Genomic DNA, 14,322 nt, shown 5'->3' with positions numbered 1-14,322 from the left:
CATTTTTTCATATGCTCCTGCACAGACTTTCTTGTTCATTTTACAGTCCCTTTGTATTTAAGCTCATGACCTGCAAAAACCAGACCACTACTCATTTCTGAAGATTGCTGCAAATCTAAATACAATACAAGCTGGGAGGTGCTCAGACACTACATTGGTACAGCTATATTGAACAGCACTTAAAGTGGCTTTTATCATGTTATTACATCATCTTCTTTCTTTAAACAGTCTGGTGCTAAAGGCGTAGGTGATGGCTTTCTTCACAAGAAATAATTAATTCAGTTTACTGAAGCACTCCAGGAAGTGGAAAGAAAACAACTGAAACTTCCAAAGATTTCTTGTATGAGAAACAGACTAAAAGAAAGCAGCTTATTTAGCTTAGAAAAGTGGCTAGATAGGGATATAATTGCTATTCTGAAATACATAAAGCTGTAGGGTAAACACATGGAAGGAAAAATAATTAGTTAACCCAACTGATAATTTTGGCATATGAACAACTGGATGTAAAATACTTGTGAATAAATCCAGAGAGAAAACTAAATGCAAGTTTTTAACTACCATACTGATGAGGTCCAGAAATAGCGTTCCAAAAGCTCAGACTGAGATGGGACTTACCCGTTCCTGAAAGGCGTTCAATTACATGAATTAAAGCAACTGCAGGGAACTGAGCTCAGTAATCCATTGTCATCCTGTGTATTATTTGTGAAACTAGTTTTATTACTGACTTTTCAAAACTTGCGACTCAGAAAATAACTCACATCCAATTAGTGGTTTCTCTACATATCCTTCTAAGTAAGCTTGTCGCAAATTCTATACCTGTGAAGCTGATTACCCGTCAGTCTCCCAGACTCTTCTCGTAACAGACAGACACAAGCACTGTGAAGGCAATTACTTTAATGACAAATTAAGCAAGCTCCAGCTTCCATACCTATGCTGACATTCCTCATCTCCTGTGTAACCTGGACTTCCATGTTCCGACTGTTCCGCTTTTCTCGTGTCCTCTTGTTGCCCTTGGTTGTGCCATTGTATTCACTGATGGGTTGGATGCTCTCGTTCAGGGGCGTGACAGCAGCAGAGGGCACAGATGACGTAGGAGTGTTGGACTTGGTTCCTGTGGTGCTCGGTGTGGCAGCTGCCGAGGACTGCCCAGATTCAGACATTTCATCTTGGGGGCACTATAGAAATTTCAGGACAGGGAAAGAATAAAAAGGGAAAAGCACAGGTAGATATTTCAATTAATCTCCTATTTGCTGGAATATGGCTGCCTTAAAGTATTACGGAAAATGAGTCTTGCTCACTCTGCCAACTAAATGTCCATCATTCTCTGGTGACACATAGCACTGCAACCAAAATGAAGGAGTGAGTTCCCATGCTGAACTCAGGAAGCAAATCCTACCTGTGAAAGGACTGATATCCTTCTTCTTTTACCATTTAAGACAGGTCTTCACAAGTCTTATCAGTGTGTGACCTCTTCATCATGCACCTCAAGGAAGATAGCTTTATCATAACTGAAAAGCACCTGCAACTGCCACTGACTATTGTGGAAGCTGAAGGCCTTTGGCACTTGCAGTAAACTAGGCCAGTGTTTCCCAAGACTGGAAGGCAACGTGGACTTTGCTTGGGAAAGATCTGAAGTGACCTCTTAGATGATCTGGAAGCTGTCGTGACAGTAAGCAACTGAACTAACACAACCAGGATGAGAATCTCTAGTGTTGAGAAAACGCCAGCATATTTTTGATGCCAGACTACAGAAGCAAAGTGAATACCAAGCTGGGACAGTCTCACTTTATTAGTGGGGGAAGACCTATGTCCCCACACCACAATATGCGGAAGCTAGCCAAGCATGCCTTCAGCTTGACAACACAATAGGAACAGATGTGGGCTCCCCAGTTACAAATGACAAGACAGGATTCAGGAATTCAAAAATCAAAAGCTGACAAATCAACATAAGAGATGGATTTCCAGTGTGAAATGTACACAAATGGGTCTCAACTCTACAAACATTACAGCCCCATTCCTTGTTTAACACCTCTTGAAAAACACGGGAGACTTAAGGTTCTGTGAGGATTTTATTACTGTGCCTCTTGTTTGTCAATTAAAGCAGCACTGCTTCAAAATCAGCCAATTAATGTCTTAACCAATGCAGTGATCATTCCCAGAACCCAATGAGATCTCCCCATTCTTCACGGTAGCCTGCCCTAATTACTGCCTGCAGGGAGATGACAAAAGTAATTTTGAAAGCTATACGTGATAATGAATTGCAATTGAGTGCAGTGACATTCAGTATCTGCACACCCAGACTCAGCTATAATCTGTATGGCTTGTCTCTTCCCTCCTGTGCAACTACGAGAAAGATTCTGGCTCTGCTCAGAACCTGCTTCAAGGCCTCACAAACCTTGGAGCTGTGATGCTTCACTCATTTGTAAGTCTTGTTCTACTGTTCTAATAGTAACTGCACAACATGGCAAAAAAAAAATCAAATTCAAAATGGGATGAGAGAGGTCTGAAATAAATTAACCCTTTGCAGCCTTTTTTTAAAAAAAAAAAAAAATCCGGAATCTTATTAACATCTTCCTTTACAGACTGGCCTCTGTATGCTGATCTTAAAATAGCCTGCTATACATTGTACTGTAGAGGATTTACATTGCATTTGCACACTTGTATCAGAAATTAAGGTTTCTTAAAAAATATGCTACCATTGAATACTATCCATGTTTTGTTTAGTTTCTGCACTGTCAGTCTGAATAGCCCCCATATTCCCACATGGTTGTTCAAATCGTCCCCCTGCACATTTGCTGATTTTACTGTCAAAACTGTGATTGAAACACTTAGGCTGCTACAGGTGCAAACCACACTTCCCACATGTACTTCGTATTCTTGTTTTGTGAGCTACTTTTCTAATATGTAAAGAAAATAATAGGAAACTTGTTTTTTAAGAAAAAAATATGATCCAGTAAGCCTTATAATACTTCAACTGCAATTTGCCTGTTGTGCTTTCTACTGTACAAAGGGACAAAGAGTACCAATTGTAAACTGTAATCATAAAACCTCTTCCCCCCCCTCCCCCCAAACAAAACTTCTTTTGGATGAATGGATTCAGAGATCTCCTTGTGTGCACTGTAAGTCTGTAAGCATAACCAAAGTCCTTGAGGATCTTAGCACTGTAAAAGAGACACCCAGATGGGTCAACATGTCATTCCTTGATCTTCGGAACTAGATGTTGTTCAGAAATCCTACACCATTATTGTCTATGCTATATACAGTGCTATTTATACTGGATACTTATCCTGTAACTTCTTGTTTGTTGACATAATCTTTCCCTTACCCAGAATACACCCAAGTGAGTAATTACCCTGGCCTTTCATTTATTTTTGGTTATACATCTGAATTTTATATTTATCTAAAGTATGTTCTTTATCAGCCTACCAGCCTGCCCTGGAGAAATTCATCTCAAACGTAAACACTACAAAGACACTCCTCTTCACAGTCCAGAAGGTCTATTAAACTTCACTGGTATCCTCCTTCTATTGTCCTGATTGCTCCATTAGCGCTAAATATTCCACTAACTATACAGGTCTCCTCTGCAGCCTAGGAGGCATTCTCCAGAACCCATAGCTCACACAAAGAATACTCTCCACAACCACCACTTACCTACAGCCATACCTGTCAACCTCCTAAACATCAAATGTGTAGTAGTGACCTCCAAAATGCATTGCAAAGGCCCAACATTCATAGCAGTCATATGTCACCATGAGTAGCCACAATTGTATGGTTATAACACTGAAAGCATAGTACATAAAAACAAAAACGTTAAGGACTTTCAACTCCAAATTATTATATAAAATAAATGTACAACTGAATCTAAAAGTAAAGTAATAAAAACAGCAGCTTAAACAGAAAATAGTAATAAAAAGTAGAAAAGGACACTTAAAACATAAGTACAGTATGGCCCCATGAAATAGAAAAACTAGTCAGAAGAGTCAGGATATACAGATTGGGAAGGTGAGTTACGTGTGTGCAGTCAATGTCAACAAAATATCAAGAGCAGCTGAAGAGGCAAAGAGTGTACGAGCACTACTGCTGAGATTTCAGTCATGCAGAATAGTTGAGAAATAGCACTTCAGGCAGAGTAAGTAGCTTGCACAAGAAAAGTTCTGCATTCCAAATTGCAAATCTAGCAAGTCAGTTAATCACTCCCTTTAATTATTCACAGGTTTGTTCCATACTTTTAGGAAATCCACCATAACACATTAACCATCCAAGTCTTCCATAGCCCAAGCTCTCTATCTGCAAACTATCAGCTGTCCTCCTCAAGACCTGCTGATTTTTTTTAACAAGCACCAAAAAAAATCCCAGCACTACTCATCAGACACATGTAGTATCTGACTTCAGTAGCATAGTACTACCTCTGCGCAACGTTTTCCTGTAACCAGAAATTGACTTTTTGTCTGACACCACCAAGAATAAATTACTAAATGATCAAAGCAGTAACCCTCCATTATCTGAACTTGGAAATCAAAGCTTACAATTTATTTGCATTCCTGTTGTATTCTCCTGCAATGGAGATGCTGAGTTATCAATGAGATCCACTCAACTCTCACTAAAAAGCTTCCAGAAGCTCTGCAATGGCATGGCTTAAAGAATTATGCCTTCAGAAGTCTGGAAGGTGGATCTAACCCCAGCTTCCTACCAACTCTCCTCTAAAAACTTATCACTGCCACACACGCCTCATCACTAGAGAGCTCAAGAGCATGTCCATACCATAGTGAACAGCACTGACTGGAAACCCCAAGGAACAGACTCCTTCCAGAACTAGAAGTATGGTCTCTGTACATTTTGGTTGCTGCATGCATCCCTGCAGCAGCAGTGTGTTGGCACAGCACTAGTCTGTCTGCAGTAATGCATTCATACCATATCTTCATTTCCTCATCCTTGATTATGCTATTGCTCCATGGCAATGCTACCTATTAATTATAGGCAAAGTCTTCAGAAATGACTGTAGGACCTAGCAAGCATTCTGCAAGTTGCTACATTTCCCAAGACTCTGTGCCTTTAACACTACAGCAAGGGTTAGGTTTCAAGTCCTATCCAAAGATCCTGATTTTGGATTTCCAACTTCTGCAACAGCAGAGGCTTGACACAATGCTAAGTTCTGTGCTGTGCTGGGCCTGGCTACTTTCCATTGCCTGTGTCAAAAAAAAAAAAAAGAAAAAAAAAAAGAAATGAAGTTGCTAAAGTTGCTGCTTCGTGTTCTATGTAATTGAATTTGTCAGAATTTCTTGAGCTATGCATCAAGGAGGCCACTTGGATGTAAACAGTGTAAGTCTAGAGCAATGGACTAGATGTGTGAGAAACTGAAGAGCTTGAAGCACAGTGCAGGACCTGGGCATACAGAGCTTTTAGTATCCCTTTTTACCAAACACAGGAAGGCCAGAACAGCGATAAGTCAAGAAGAACAAACAATTAAGAGCAAGTGCAACCCAGTCCCTGGCCCCAGCTGAGGTACAAAAGCACTGTTCTTATTGAGGGGGAGAGAAGGGTCAGGTTTCATCATTTCCTCTCCCAAATAAGACAAAAAAGGTGTAGGATTTATCTTCTCTAAATTACTAACTGCCTCCCCACACATTCCTTTCAGCTTCGGGCCAGCCAAGTAAAGGAGATTAACACTGGTGCAAGGAGTAAAAAGAAGCATGAGGAGCTATATTAAATCCCTCCCATACTTTATGCCAGATCTGTGAAAGGATATCCTCCCACCTACAGTACAGCTACCACCGGAGTAAATGCACAGCAGGAAGAGGCTGCAAAGGGTTATGGACACGGATTTATCTCCACCTTAATGAAAACATGGGATGCTATTGACAGTGGAAGAGTGGGAAACCCTTGCTCCGTGATGGTCTATAAAACCTTGTAGCTGGAGTTGGACTGCAGCTGGCCGAGGTCACTCAGGTGCCAGTGGTCCAGTGTTGGGACGATCTTGGCCCCTATCTGCCCACGTACCATGCCATCCGCGAGGGGGAAGACATTCAGAGAGTTAGGACGTTCCTTCCTGCTAAACAGAGAAACAGAGAGAGAGGGAAAGCCAATCTGTTAGCTGCTTACAAGGGTCTTACACAAAAGAAACAACACACCAGCTTATGTGAAATATTCATCATTAGAAACTGAGTCGCACTCCTCACTTAGCAGCTGTGTGGATTTCCAACCCCACACCTCCAAAGGGTTGTCTGTTCAGACCCAGGGTGTCTATTGGTAGAGCCATGAATCTTCCTGGGGAGAGTCTAAGAAGGCAGAGGCATTCAAATGACCAAAACAGGCAAAAACAACTTCACTATCAGTATAAAATATTGTGGGGAAATGGAAAATGCAGAGAACTGAGCTGATTTAAGCCAGTGTATCCTCTGAGAAATGGAGGTGCTGTGAGCTTCAGTAGACAACTCCCACAAAAAAAAAGAAAAAAAAAGAAGATCCCAAAGATTCTAGAGATGTCATCACTGAAACAGGAAAGAGGCTTAAGTGAGACGTCTACGTGCCACTTTGCATATTCCACCCCAAATCTGATTTGCACCAACAGCAGAAATCAGTGGGTTTTGGATCACTTCAAATATTAAACAAGAAAAGTAATACTTGGACTCTCTGATCCCCTCTCCATATCCAATTATAGCTCACTGCAAATTCAGAATTTAAAGGAAGTTATAAATGAATTCATATGGCCAGATGTCTGTAACTGCATTCTCTTCAGCCCCCTCCTTTATTGCAAATGCAGGTGATTAGCTAGCTTGGATGTGATTCTGAATATACAAGCTGGTACACATTTTGAGACCAAGTTCTAGTGGGAAAAAACGTAGAGCAATCAGTAGAGGTGGAAAAGGCTGAAACAGCATGCTGAAACCAGCATCCATGTTCATGCCGGAGGCGCAAGACTGTGGGGACAGACCACAGCTCCGCTTTGTGCATCGCCCCAGCAGCCTCTGCTAGCTGGACTAGTGGCCTTTGAGATGAACTGAGCCGATCCTGTGTGGCATTAACCCAAAAAGAGTTTAAGTGATGGTTTGTCACCTACTCCTGGATAGGACTATTCACACTTCACTGCAGGTTTCTGCTTTCTGGTGCAGAGAGTGATGAAATCTGCCATTCTGTACACCAGCATTAATAACAATAGACCTTTAGGTACCTTTCTTTAATGATACTCAGCACTGGTTTAAATTGCTATGCAAAAAATGTTTGGCTGTGCATAAAGTAGTCAGCTCAAACTGCCCAACTGCCAATGTTAAGGCTTGGAAATCAAAGAAGGAAGGTGTCTAATCAGCACTGACACTCCAGAAACAGGGTACCAGTGAGCATCTCCTCAAAAGACAGAGATGTGCTCCCCTTCCCCATCAGGCTCCAAGCCAACGCTGTGCAGTGGTGTTCCTGGACACAGAAATAATTTTTGCTAAGACTCAGCTAAGCCACCCCCACAACCACTTCATCACAGGGTGGGACTGGATGACTTCCAGAGCTCCCTTCCAACCCAGCCTGCTCTGTGATTGTGATCTGTGACTGTGGACAAAAGGACTGCAGCAGCACCTAAGGCCGCCCTAGGGCTTACTCACACACACTGACACAGGGGCTGGGGCACAAGCCAGCTCATTTATGAAGAAAGAAAGTGAAATGTCTAACAGAATAGAAACGTGTGGAGAAAAATAGCCCAGCCTTTCCATTCTCAACAGCGGAGCATGCTGCTCCCTTGTGCCACTGCAGCTTCTGCTGAGGAGTAACTGCTTGCCGTGGCCCATCTTGGGAGGGAAGAGAAGGAAGAAAGGTGTTTTCAGTGTGGTCCAGAAAGGATATTTGGGATGCACTTTTCCTAAGAATCTCCATTAACATTTTCTCCTGAAAATCCTAAAGGTTCATATACTGAAGTTTCATAGATAAACCCTCTTACAAAAGCAGCACATGTATGTGAATTTTAAAGGAACACAGATCACAGACACTATCTGACTGTATTCACTTTTGCTTATAGAGAACACACTACTGCAGTTTGCCCAAATATTGATTTATCACCTCCATCCTGCCATTTACACCTGCTCCTAATAAGTCAGGATGCAAGATTTGTGACAAATCCCATTTACCTCTGAATGTCTTCCTGCATTTACCTCTCCTTATCCTACCTCTGACACTGAAACTCTGAACAGTTTCAAACAGCTGTTTTGAATTTATAAATAACATGCTAGGGAATTTTTTCCCCTAAAATGAAATATTCGCTCTGGCACTGTACCCATGAAAAGTACCATCAATTATACACAAGAGATCGTTAAATGACTCAAAATTAAAAATTAGAGCTTTATGCCACAAAGACAAAATTCCTACTTTGACAGTTAAAGACATAACTTCCGAAGGGTCCCAAAGATTCTACCCTTTGTCAGTTAGAAAAAAATAAATTTCAGGCCATTTTCTGAGCTGTTTTAACTATTAGTTTTTTATCTTCCTTCTTTCTTCAAGTTAGAAGGGTGGTCCTAAGGGATTCATTCTTCACAGCTGTATGTAATTGGAGAAAAGTCCCTAATGCTCTGAAACATTATTTAAAATAATTTATTTCTACAAAACAAGTGGTACAGTTAGACTATCTAACAATATGCTATAAACGCTTTTGTGATTAGAGTGGTATGTCCTAATGTGGCAACACTGCCATATAAGAAATACCAGCCATCCCAAACATGCTGACACAGATACTGAATTATACTTCCTCTTCAGGTAAGATTTATTAGATTTCTTTTGTGAGCCCACAGCTTGTTTCTAGATTCTTATGAAAACACATTTAACATGCTAGGAAATGTAGCACCCCACTGAATGTACACTGATCATATGAACTTTATTATCCATGCTAAACAAAGAACAGAGTTATAAAGTCCCAGCAGCAGCAGAAGTTGTAGGATCTTCAGGAAGGTTGCATCAGTTTTAATGTAGACTGTTAGGAGAACTGCATTCCAAATTTCCTTTCTGATTTTCGTTGGAAACACTTTCCAGCCTCTTCTGCATCTCCCACAGAAGAGCAAACACTGCTAACTTAAGCTTTGCAGTACTGGGGCTGACTTTGTCAGTCTTCAAAGAAGTTTAGAGTATCCTCAAGGTTGGCATAAATTCTGAGTGCTCACTACAGCCCTTTGTGCCTTTACATACCTAAGCCTTTCTGGTACAGGGGGACTCAACACTCGGTTAGTTCCACTTCATGTTACAAGATAAACAGCAAACACCTCTATAGAGGTTTGCAGTAGCCAAAACCTGGGTGAGAATGCTCTTTCAGTAACATCCTACAGCTTATAAAACTTTACAAAACAAAGTTTGTCAACATTTAAAAATGAGAACTGCCCTCTTTGTAGGCTAAGGGGGCACAGAACTCACTGCCTAGCCCAAAGTCAGATGTGCTTTCTGAGAGTTACTGATGACATACATTTTCTGCCCTGCTTAGAACATATGCGTATTTTGTACTCTTCCAATAAAATAAGGGAGAAAATAAAGCTTTATTAAGTTCTGGGAAGTGAAGTGTGAATATCCAATCGCACAAGGCTGATCCTGTTTTGGTACAAGCTTCTTCCTGATGTGGCAGCCTGTTGCCCTCCCTTTGCATCAGTTAAGGGAAGTGGCACACGTGAGCAAGTCTAATGCAAATGTCAGTAAACAAAGAGGGCAAACAGGCCAGAACAGTACATTTCCAGCACCACACCACTGCCACTCAACTGCAACCTCCAAAACCACGATTAACAAAATTAAGGTGCAACAATAGAATTTACCTTTTCCTCCATGACTGGCGATGACTGCAGTGACAAACATAACAGCCAAAACACAGCAGCAATCACACAAAAAGCAAGACAAAAAGAAAGAAAGAAAGAAAAACAACTATTAGAGAACAAAGGTCATGCAAACATGCAGCCCTACGAGAGACAGTGTAAAGAGACAGTGTATGCATGCGCCCTAAATCGCGCTATGTGAAGGTGTGCAACATACTCTTTACCCTCTCAGGTGGCAGTAAATACCCCAAAAGTTCTCGCACAAACTTCTCTCAAGTGACAGACAAACACACTTTGGGTACGTATGGTCTTACACAAATATGCGCCTTCAGAGCCTACCATACATAAAACACCCAAGCACATTCATGGATGAAAATAGGAAATGATACCTGTATCTTCCCCAAAACATCAGTGCACCAACAAACACAAATGGTGGTGTTCGTCCACACACAGCTGTGCGGTGACACAAAAACACATCTTTAAATGCTTGTGCCCAACAGGTAAACGCAGCACATGCTTGAACAGTGCAAAGCTTGAAATGAAGGAACAAGTCCCACTTCCCACTGGTTGTTCCTACAAACTCAGATAAAGGCCTGTCAGGGACTGTCACAGAAATACAGTGCTGCTTTTTTTTTTCCCTCTTCCAAGAGACTAGCAATATGCCACACTTCAAAGCATTCATCCAATACAAAGAAGCAATTCCTGAAAATTCTTGAAAATGAAACTTTTGCCCTTCAACCCTTAGAATGGTGGCCCTGCAGGTAAAACCAACAACGCTTTCGCTATCCATCTCTTTCACTGAATGATGACATAAAGTCACAATTAATTTTAGCTTATTTGAAAATTCAGGAAGGGAAATCTCATTAAAACCAATTTCTACTGCGTACTCCAATCCAAACTTGCCAGGTGCATACGCATAGTGCCTGTTTAAGGAGGGAGGCCCTGAGCATGCTTTTGCCTACAGCACCTTTAGATTTTATCATCTAAGTAACTGCACAGATATATTCTTATTTACAGAAGGATAAGTGGGAAGGGAACAAGCCTAACCTACTCATACCATTACAATTGTGACCAGGTGTAGTGGGTTTACGTGGCAAGGTTTTGGTAGCAGGGGGCCATAGGGGTGGTTTCTGTGAACGAGCGGAACCACGACACCAGGATTAGACTGGGGCAGTTGTAAATGAAAAAAGTAGCCTGATGAGGATGTCTTTATGAACATCTGCTCTCACACTCGGAAGAGCACCTATAATCTACTGGCTCTTTTTATACCATGATTCCTCTTTCTAGAAGAGGAGGAGAAGAGACCCATCATACCCATCTCTTTTACCTAGAGAGGGTACTATCTGTCTTTTGATATTTTTCCTACATAGATTTTTATATTTTGGACAGTTCATTTGGATATTAAGTATAATCTGCAATCAGGCAATGGCTAGGATGCCAGACACCAAACACTGTCTTCTGTAATTGTTTTTGTTCTTCTAAGCCATTCTCTGTTGGGACACTGATTTATTGTTTTGCAGAAACATAGTACTGAGCACTTACTATTCAGACCACTGAACAACTACCACAACCTTTATTTCATCCTCTCTAGAAGGAATACTGTAAGATCCTATTTTCTGAAAAGACTATTTGATCCTCAGAAGAGGAAGGGTAATTAACTGTGGCTTTCCTTCCTTTACGTACACACTGTAAAAAGGCTTTGGTAGCCTTACAAATGAGACGATAAATACCTTATCAACCAAATAAATGAAGGATCTCTTTTTGAGATACCAATATACATGTATTGCTGTTGCAAATTATTCTTGCAGCCAAGCCTACCAAAGTATTTTTAATTGATAGCGAATGTAATGAAGTAACACTACTCACTGTTGTTTGTTTTTGTTTTCCCCTGGGGGAGCTTGAGTCATGCAGCAATTGTGATTTAAGTACAATTGTCATTTTAGAAAAACAGAGAGAAGGCATGTGCAGTTGACCAAATTTCAAGTTTTGAAATGCTTGGGATTTCCAAGACTATGGAAAGAGCTCATCCAGACCAGAATGCTCCTGGTCCAATTCCTTATAGATCTGATTAAGAACTGCACTATAAATCAGAGAGCACATGTAGAAGAAAAACTAGATGAGTCAGTCTGCCTTTCAAGTTGAGGTAAAGGCTGTTTAAAACCATGATCTTGCTCCCCCGAGATGTTGCTGAATCTTCTCTGTCTAGTGGATGGCAGGGTAGCTGTGCTTCTCTGCACAACAAAAGAAACAGAAGCACCATGTGGACACTTTACTTCCAGCTACATTGTGCCATGTCTGCTCAGCAGCTCACAGCCTACCCAGTCTCCACCTGAGACATAGAAAGAGTAGCAAGATACAGATGCAGACATCAGCACGGCTGTTCTTTCTGTAAAATGTCCATGAATTTCAGATGGGCAAGGTCAGCTGGACTGAAAATGTGAGAAACAATCAGCAGCCAATAACACAGGCTCGAGTGAGGATCTCAGTGAAGAAGCATTTTTATTTGCAATTGCAATGGCAGGCATCCTGCAAGGAGGAGCGTGCTGCAGGAATGCATTATAACCTTATATCCCCTATTACCTGACGCTAGATTCCTCCAATTTCCTCACTGGTGGAGTACTACAACATACTAAACTCTTTTTACTATGCTACGTGTGTACAATTTTATTTGGCCAACCTTTAATTTTCCCTTTCTCCCTTTTCATTTTTTCTTCTCTCATGACTGGAGGGGCCTGTGATTCTTTGTTTTTGCTGATTTTGCAGCTGCTTGTTTTTCTTTGCCGTCCTTATTTTGGAACAGGGGGACCTTCCACTGTCCCACTGTGTGCTTAACACCCTGGCCACATACTGTTATGCCTGCACAATCACTTTCAAATATGCAAGGTTAGTAGAATTTTCCACTGCAAAAACACAACTTTAATTCTCATAACAAGACCTAGCCTACGCTGTTTATCCTCTACCATAGAGTGTCTAAGAGCTTGTGTGAAGTCATCTGACAGCAAAGGCACGCAGTGCAGCAGAAGCCTCAAATACGTATGTTTTTGCAGTGTTTTTGCAGTAATTGAGCTCATTTTCCTTCTGCATCCTACCTTCCTTCCAACAACAGGTCTATGGAAGGCTTTGCGCCGTATTTTCCACATATGCAATGATGTTACATTGCCAAAAGTTGTGAACAAAACTGTTAATGCCATCAACCTTGTGTGCACACAACCATCTAGGGTCACAGAACCATCTAGGTTGGAAGAGACCTCCAAGACCACCTAGTCCAACCTCCGACCTAACACTAACCAGTCCTCCACTAAACCATATCACTAAGCTCTACATCTAAATGTCTTTTAAAGACCTCCAGGGATGGTGACTCCACCACTTCCCTGGGCAGCCCATTCCAATGCCTAACAACCCTTTTGGTAAAGAAGTTCCTCCTAATATCCAACCTAAAATTCCCCTGGCGCAACTTCAGCCCCTTGTCCTGTCACCAGGCACATGAACAGACCAACAATACCACCAGTACAGAACCAGAAGATAAGCCCCCCAGCCCAGCAGGATGCCCCACCTTCCATTCATACCCACCACTCTGGCATAAAACAGAGTGCTAGCTGGAGAAGGAATATCAAGGCTGCAGAGAACCTGGAAGGAGTCTCAGGCTATTTACCAAATGTTCTAAAAATTCATGGTTTTTACTACTCCCTTTCTGCATCCTTCAAACCTCTTTCATGTGGGGAGGCAGGGGGCTGTCTCTTTTTCTCTCCCTTTTTCATTCTTACAATACTATTTTGGCAGTTTGAATTCAGCCTTCCCCAGAGCCGTCCAATTCAGCAAAAGGAAGGCACCGCTTCTAGGGTACTTGTATTTCTTAAGCCAAAGCCTGAAATTTCCTTTCTTCTTCATTACCTCAAACCTAACTGACATTTATTCTTGCTATTTTTCTTCATTAATGATTTTGCTCTTTCTTCACATCCAAATTCTGCTTACTGCTCCTCTTTCACATTTCCTCATCCCTAAATGGATGATATCATTCTCGCTTCAAAAAGGTTCATGCCTTTCTGCTTATCAATTTTCCTAGTTTTGTCATATCCACGTCTTCTCCCAGGCTGTCCTTTGTGTATAGTCTGACATGCCGTACCTTTTCTTAGCCTAATGCTTTCCAAAGATTTGTTTTTTGAGAGAAGCACAGCAGTATTAACTAAATGAAGTTCAGAGTTATTAAGAAAGACCAGTCAGACGTATTCTCTAAGACACAAGAGAGGACACACCTATCGGGCAGTCTTTTTTGAGTACTCCCATGCAGCTGCTCCCCTAGCCAACAATGCTCTGAGTACTCCCCTAGCTAACAATGCTCTAATCCCATCACAGCAGGCTACCAGATCTGCCAAGGTGCCGTTTGCCCTCAGTGAAGCCATGCTGACTGCCACCAGTCACCTCCTTATTTGCCATGGGCCTCCACGCGGTTTCCAGGACGATCTGCTCCATGATCTCACCAGGCACACAGGTGACACTGACTGCCCTGTAGTTCCCCAGCTCTTCCTTTCTTCCCTTTTAAATACGGAGGTTATGTTTC

At 41.6% G+C, this 14,322-nt stretch overlaps 1 protein-coding gene across 12 annotated transcripts in view; it reads right to left on the bottom strand.

The window, feature by feature from the left end:
• MAPK8IP3 (mitogen-activated protein kinase 8 interacting protein 3) overlaps positions 1–14,322 on the bottom strand; it is a 69,546-nt gene that overhangs the window by 39,286 nt on the left and 15,938 nt on the right. For 5 of the 12 annotated variants that reach the window (XM_068699412.1, XM_068699410.1, XM_068699414.1 and 2 more), the window contains exons 5-7: positions 9,768–9,791; positions 5,905–6,049; positions 929–1,175 (exon numbers count right to left, since the gene is read on the bottom strand). In XM_068699412.1, coding sequence (XP_068555513.1) covers positions 929–1,175; positions 5,905–6,049; positions 9,768–9,791 — 416 coding nt within the window. The remainder of the gene's footprint in view (positions 1–928; positions 1,176–5,904; positions 6,050–9,767; positions 9,792–14,322) is intronic. The other 7 variants (XM_068699416.1, XM_068699420.1, XM_068699421.1 and 4 more) reach the window with 4 other exon arrangements.

This window comes from Anas acuta, chromosome 15 (genome assembly GCF_963932015.1).
Source record: "Anas acuta chromosome 15, bAnaAcu1.1, whole genome shotgun sequence".
In the NCBI taxonomy this organism is placed as follows: Eukaryota; Metazoa; Chordata; class Aves; order Anseriformes; family Anatidae; genus Anas; species Anas acuta.
The sequence above is the reverse complement of the archived record's forward strand: the minus strand, read 5'-3'. Positions and strand labels throughout refer to the sequence as shown.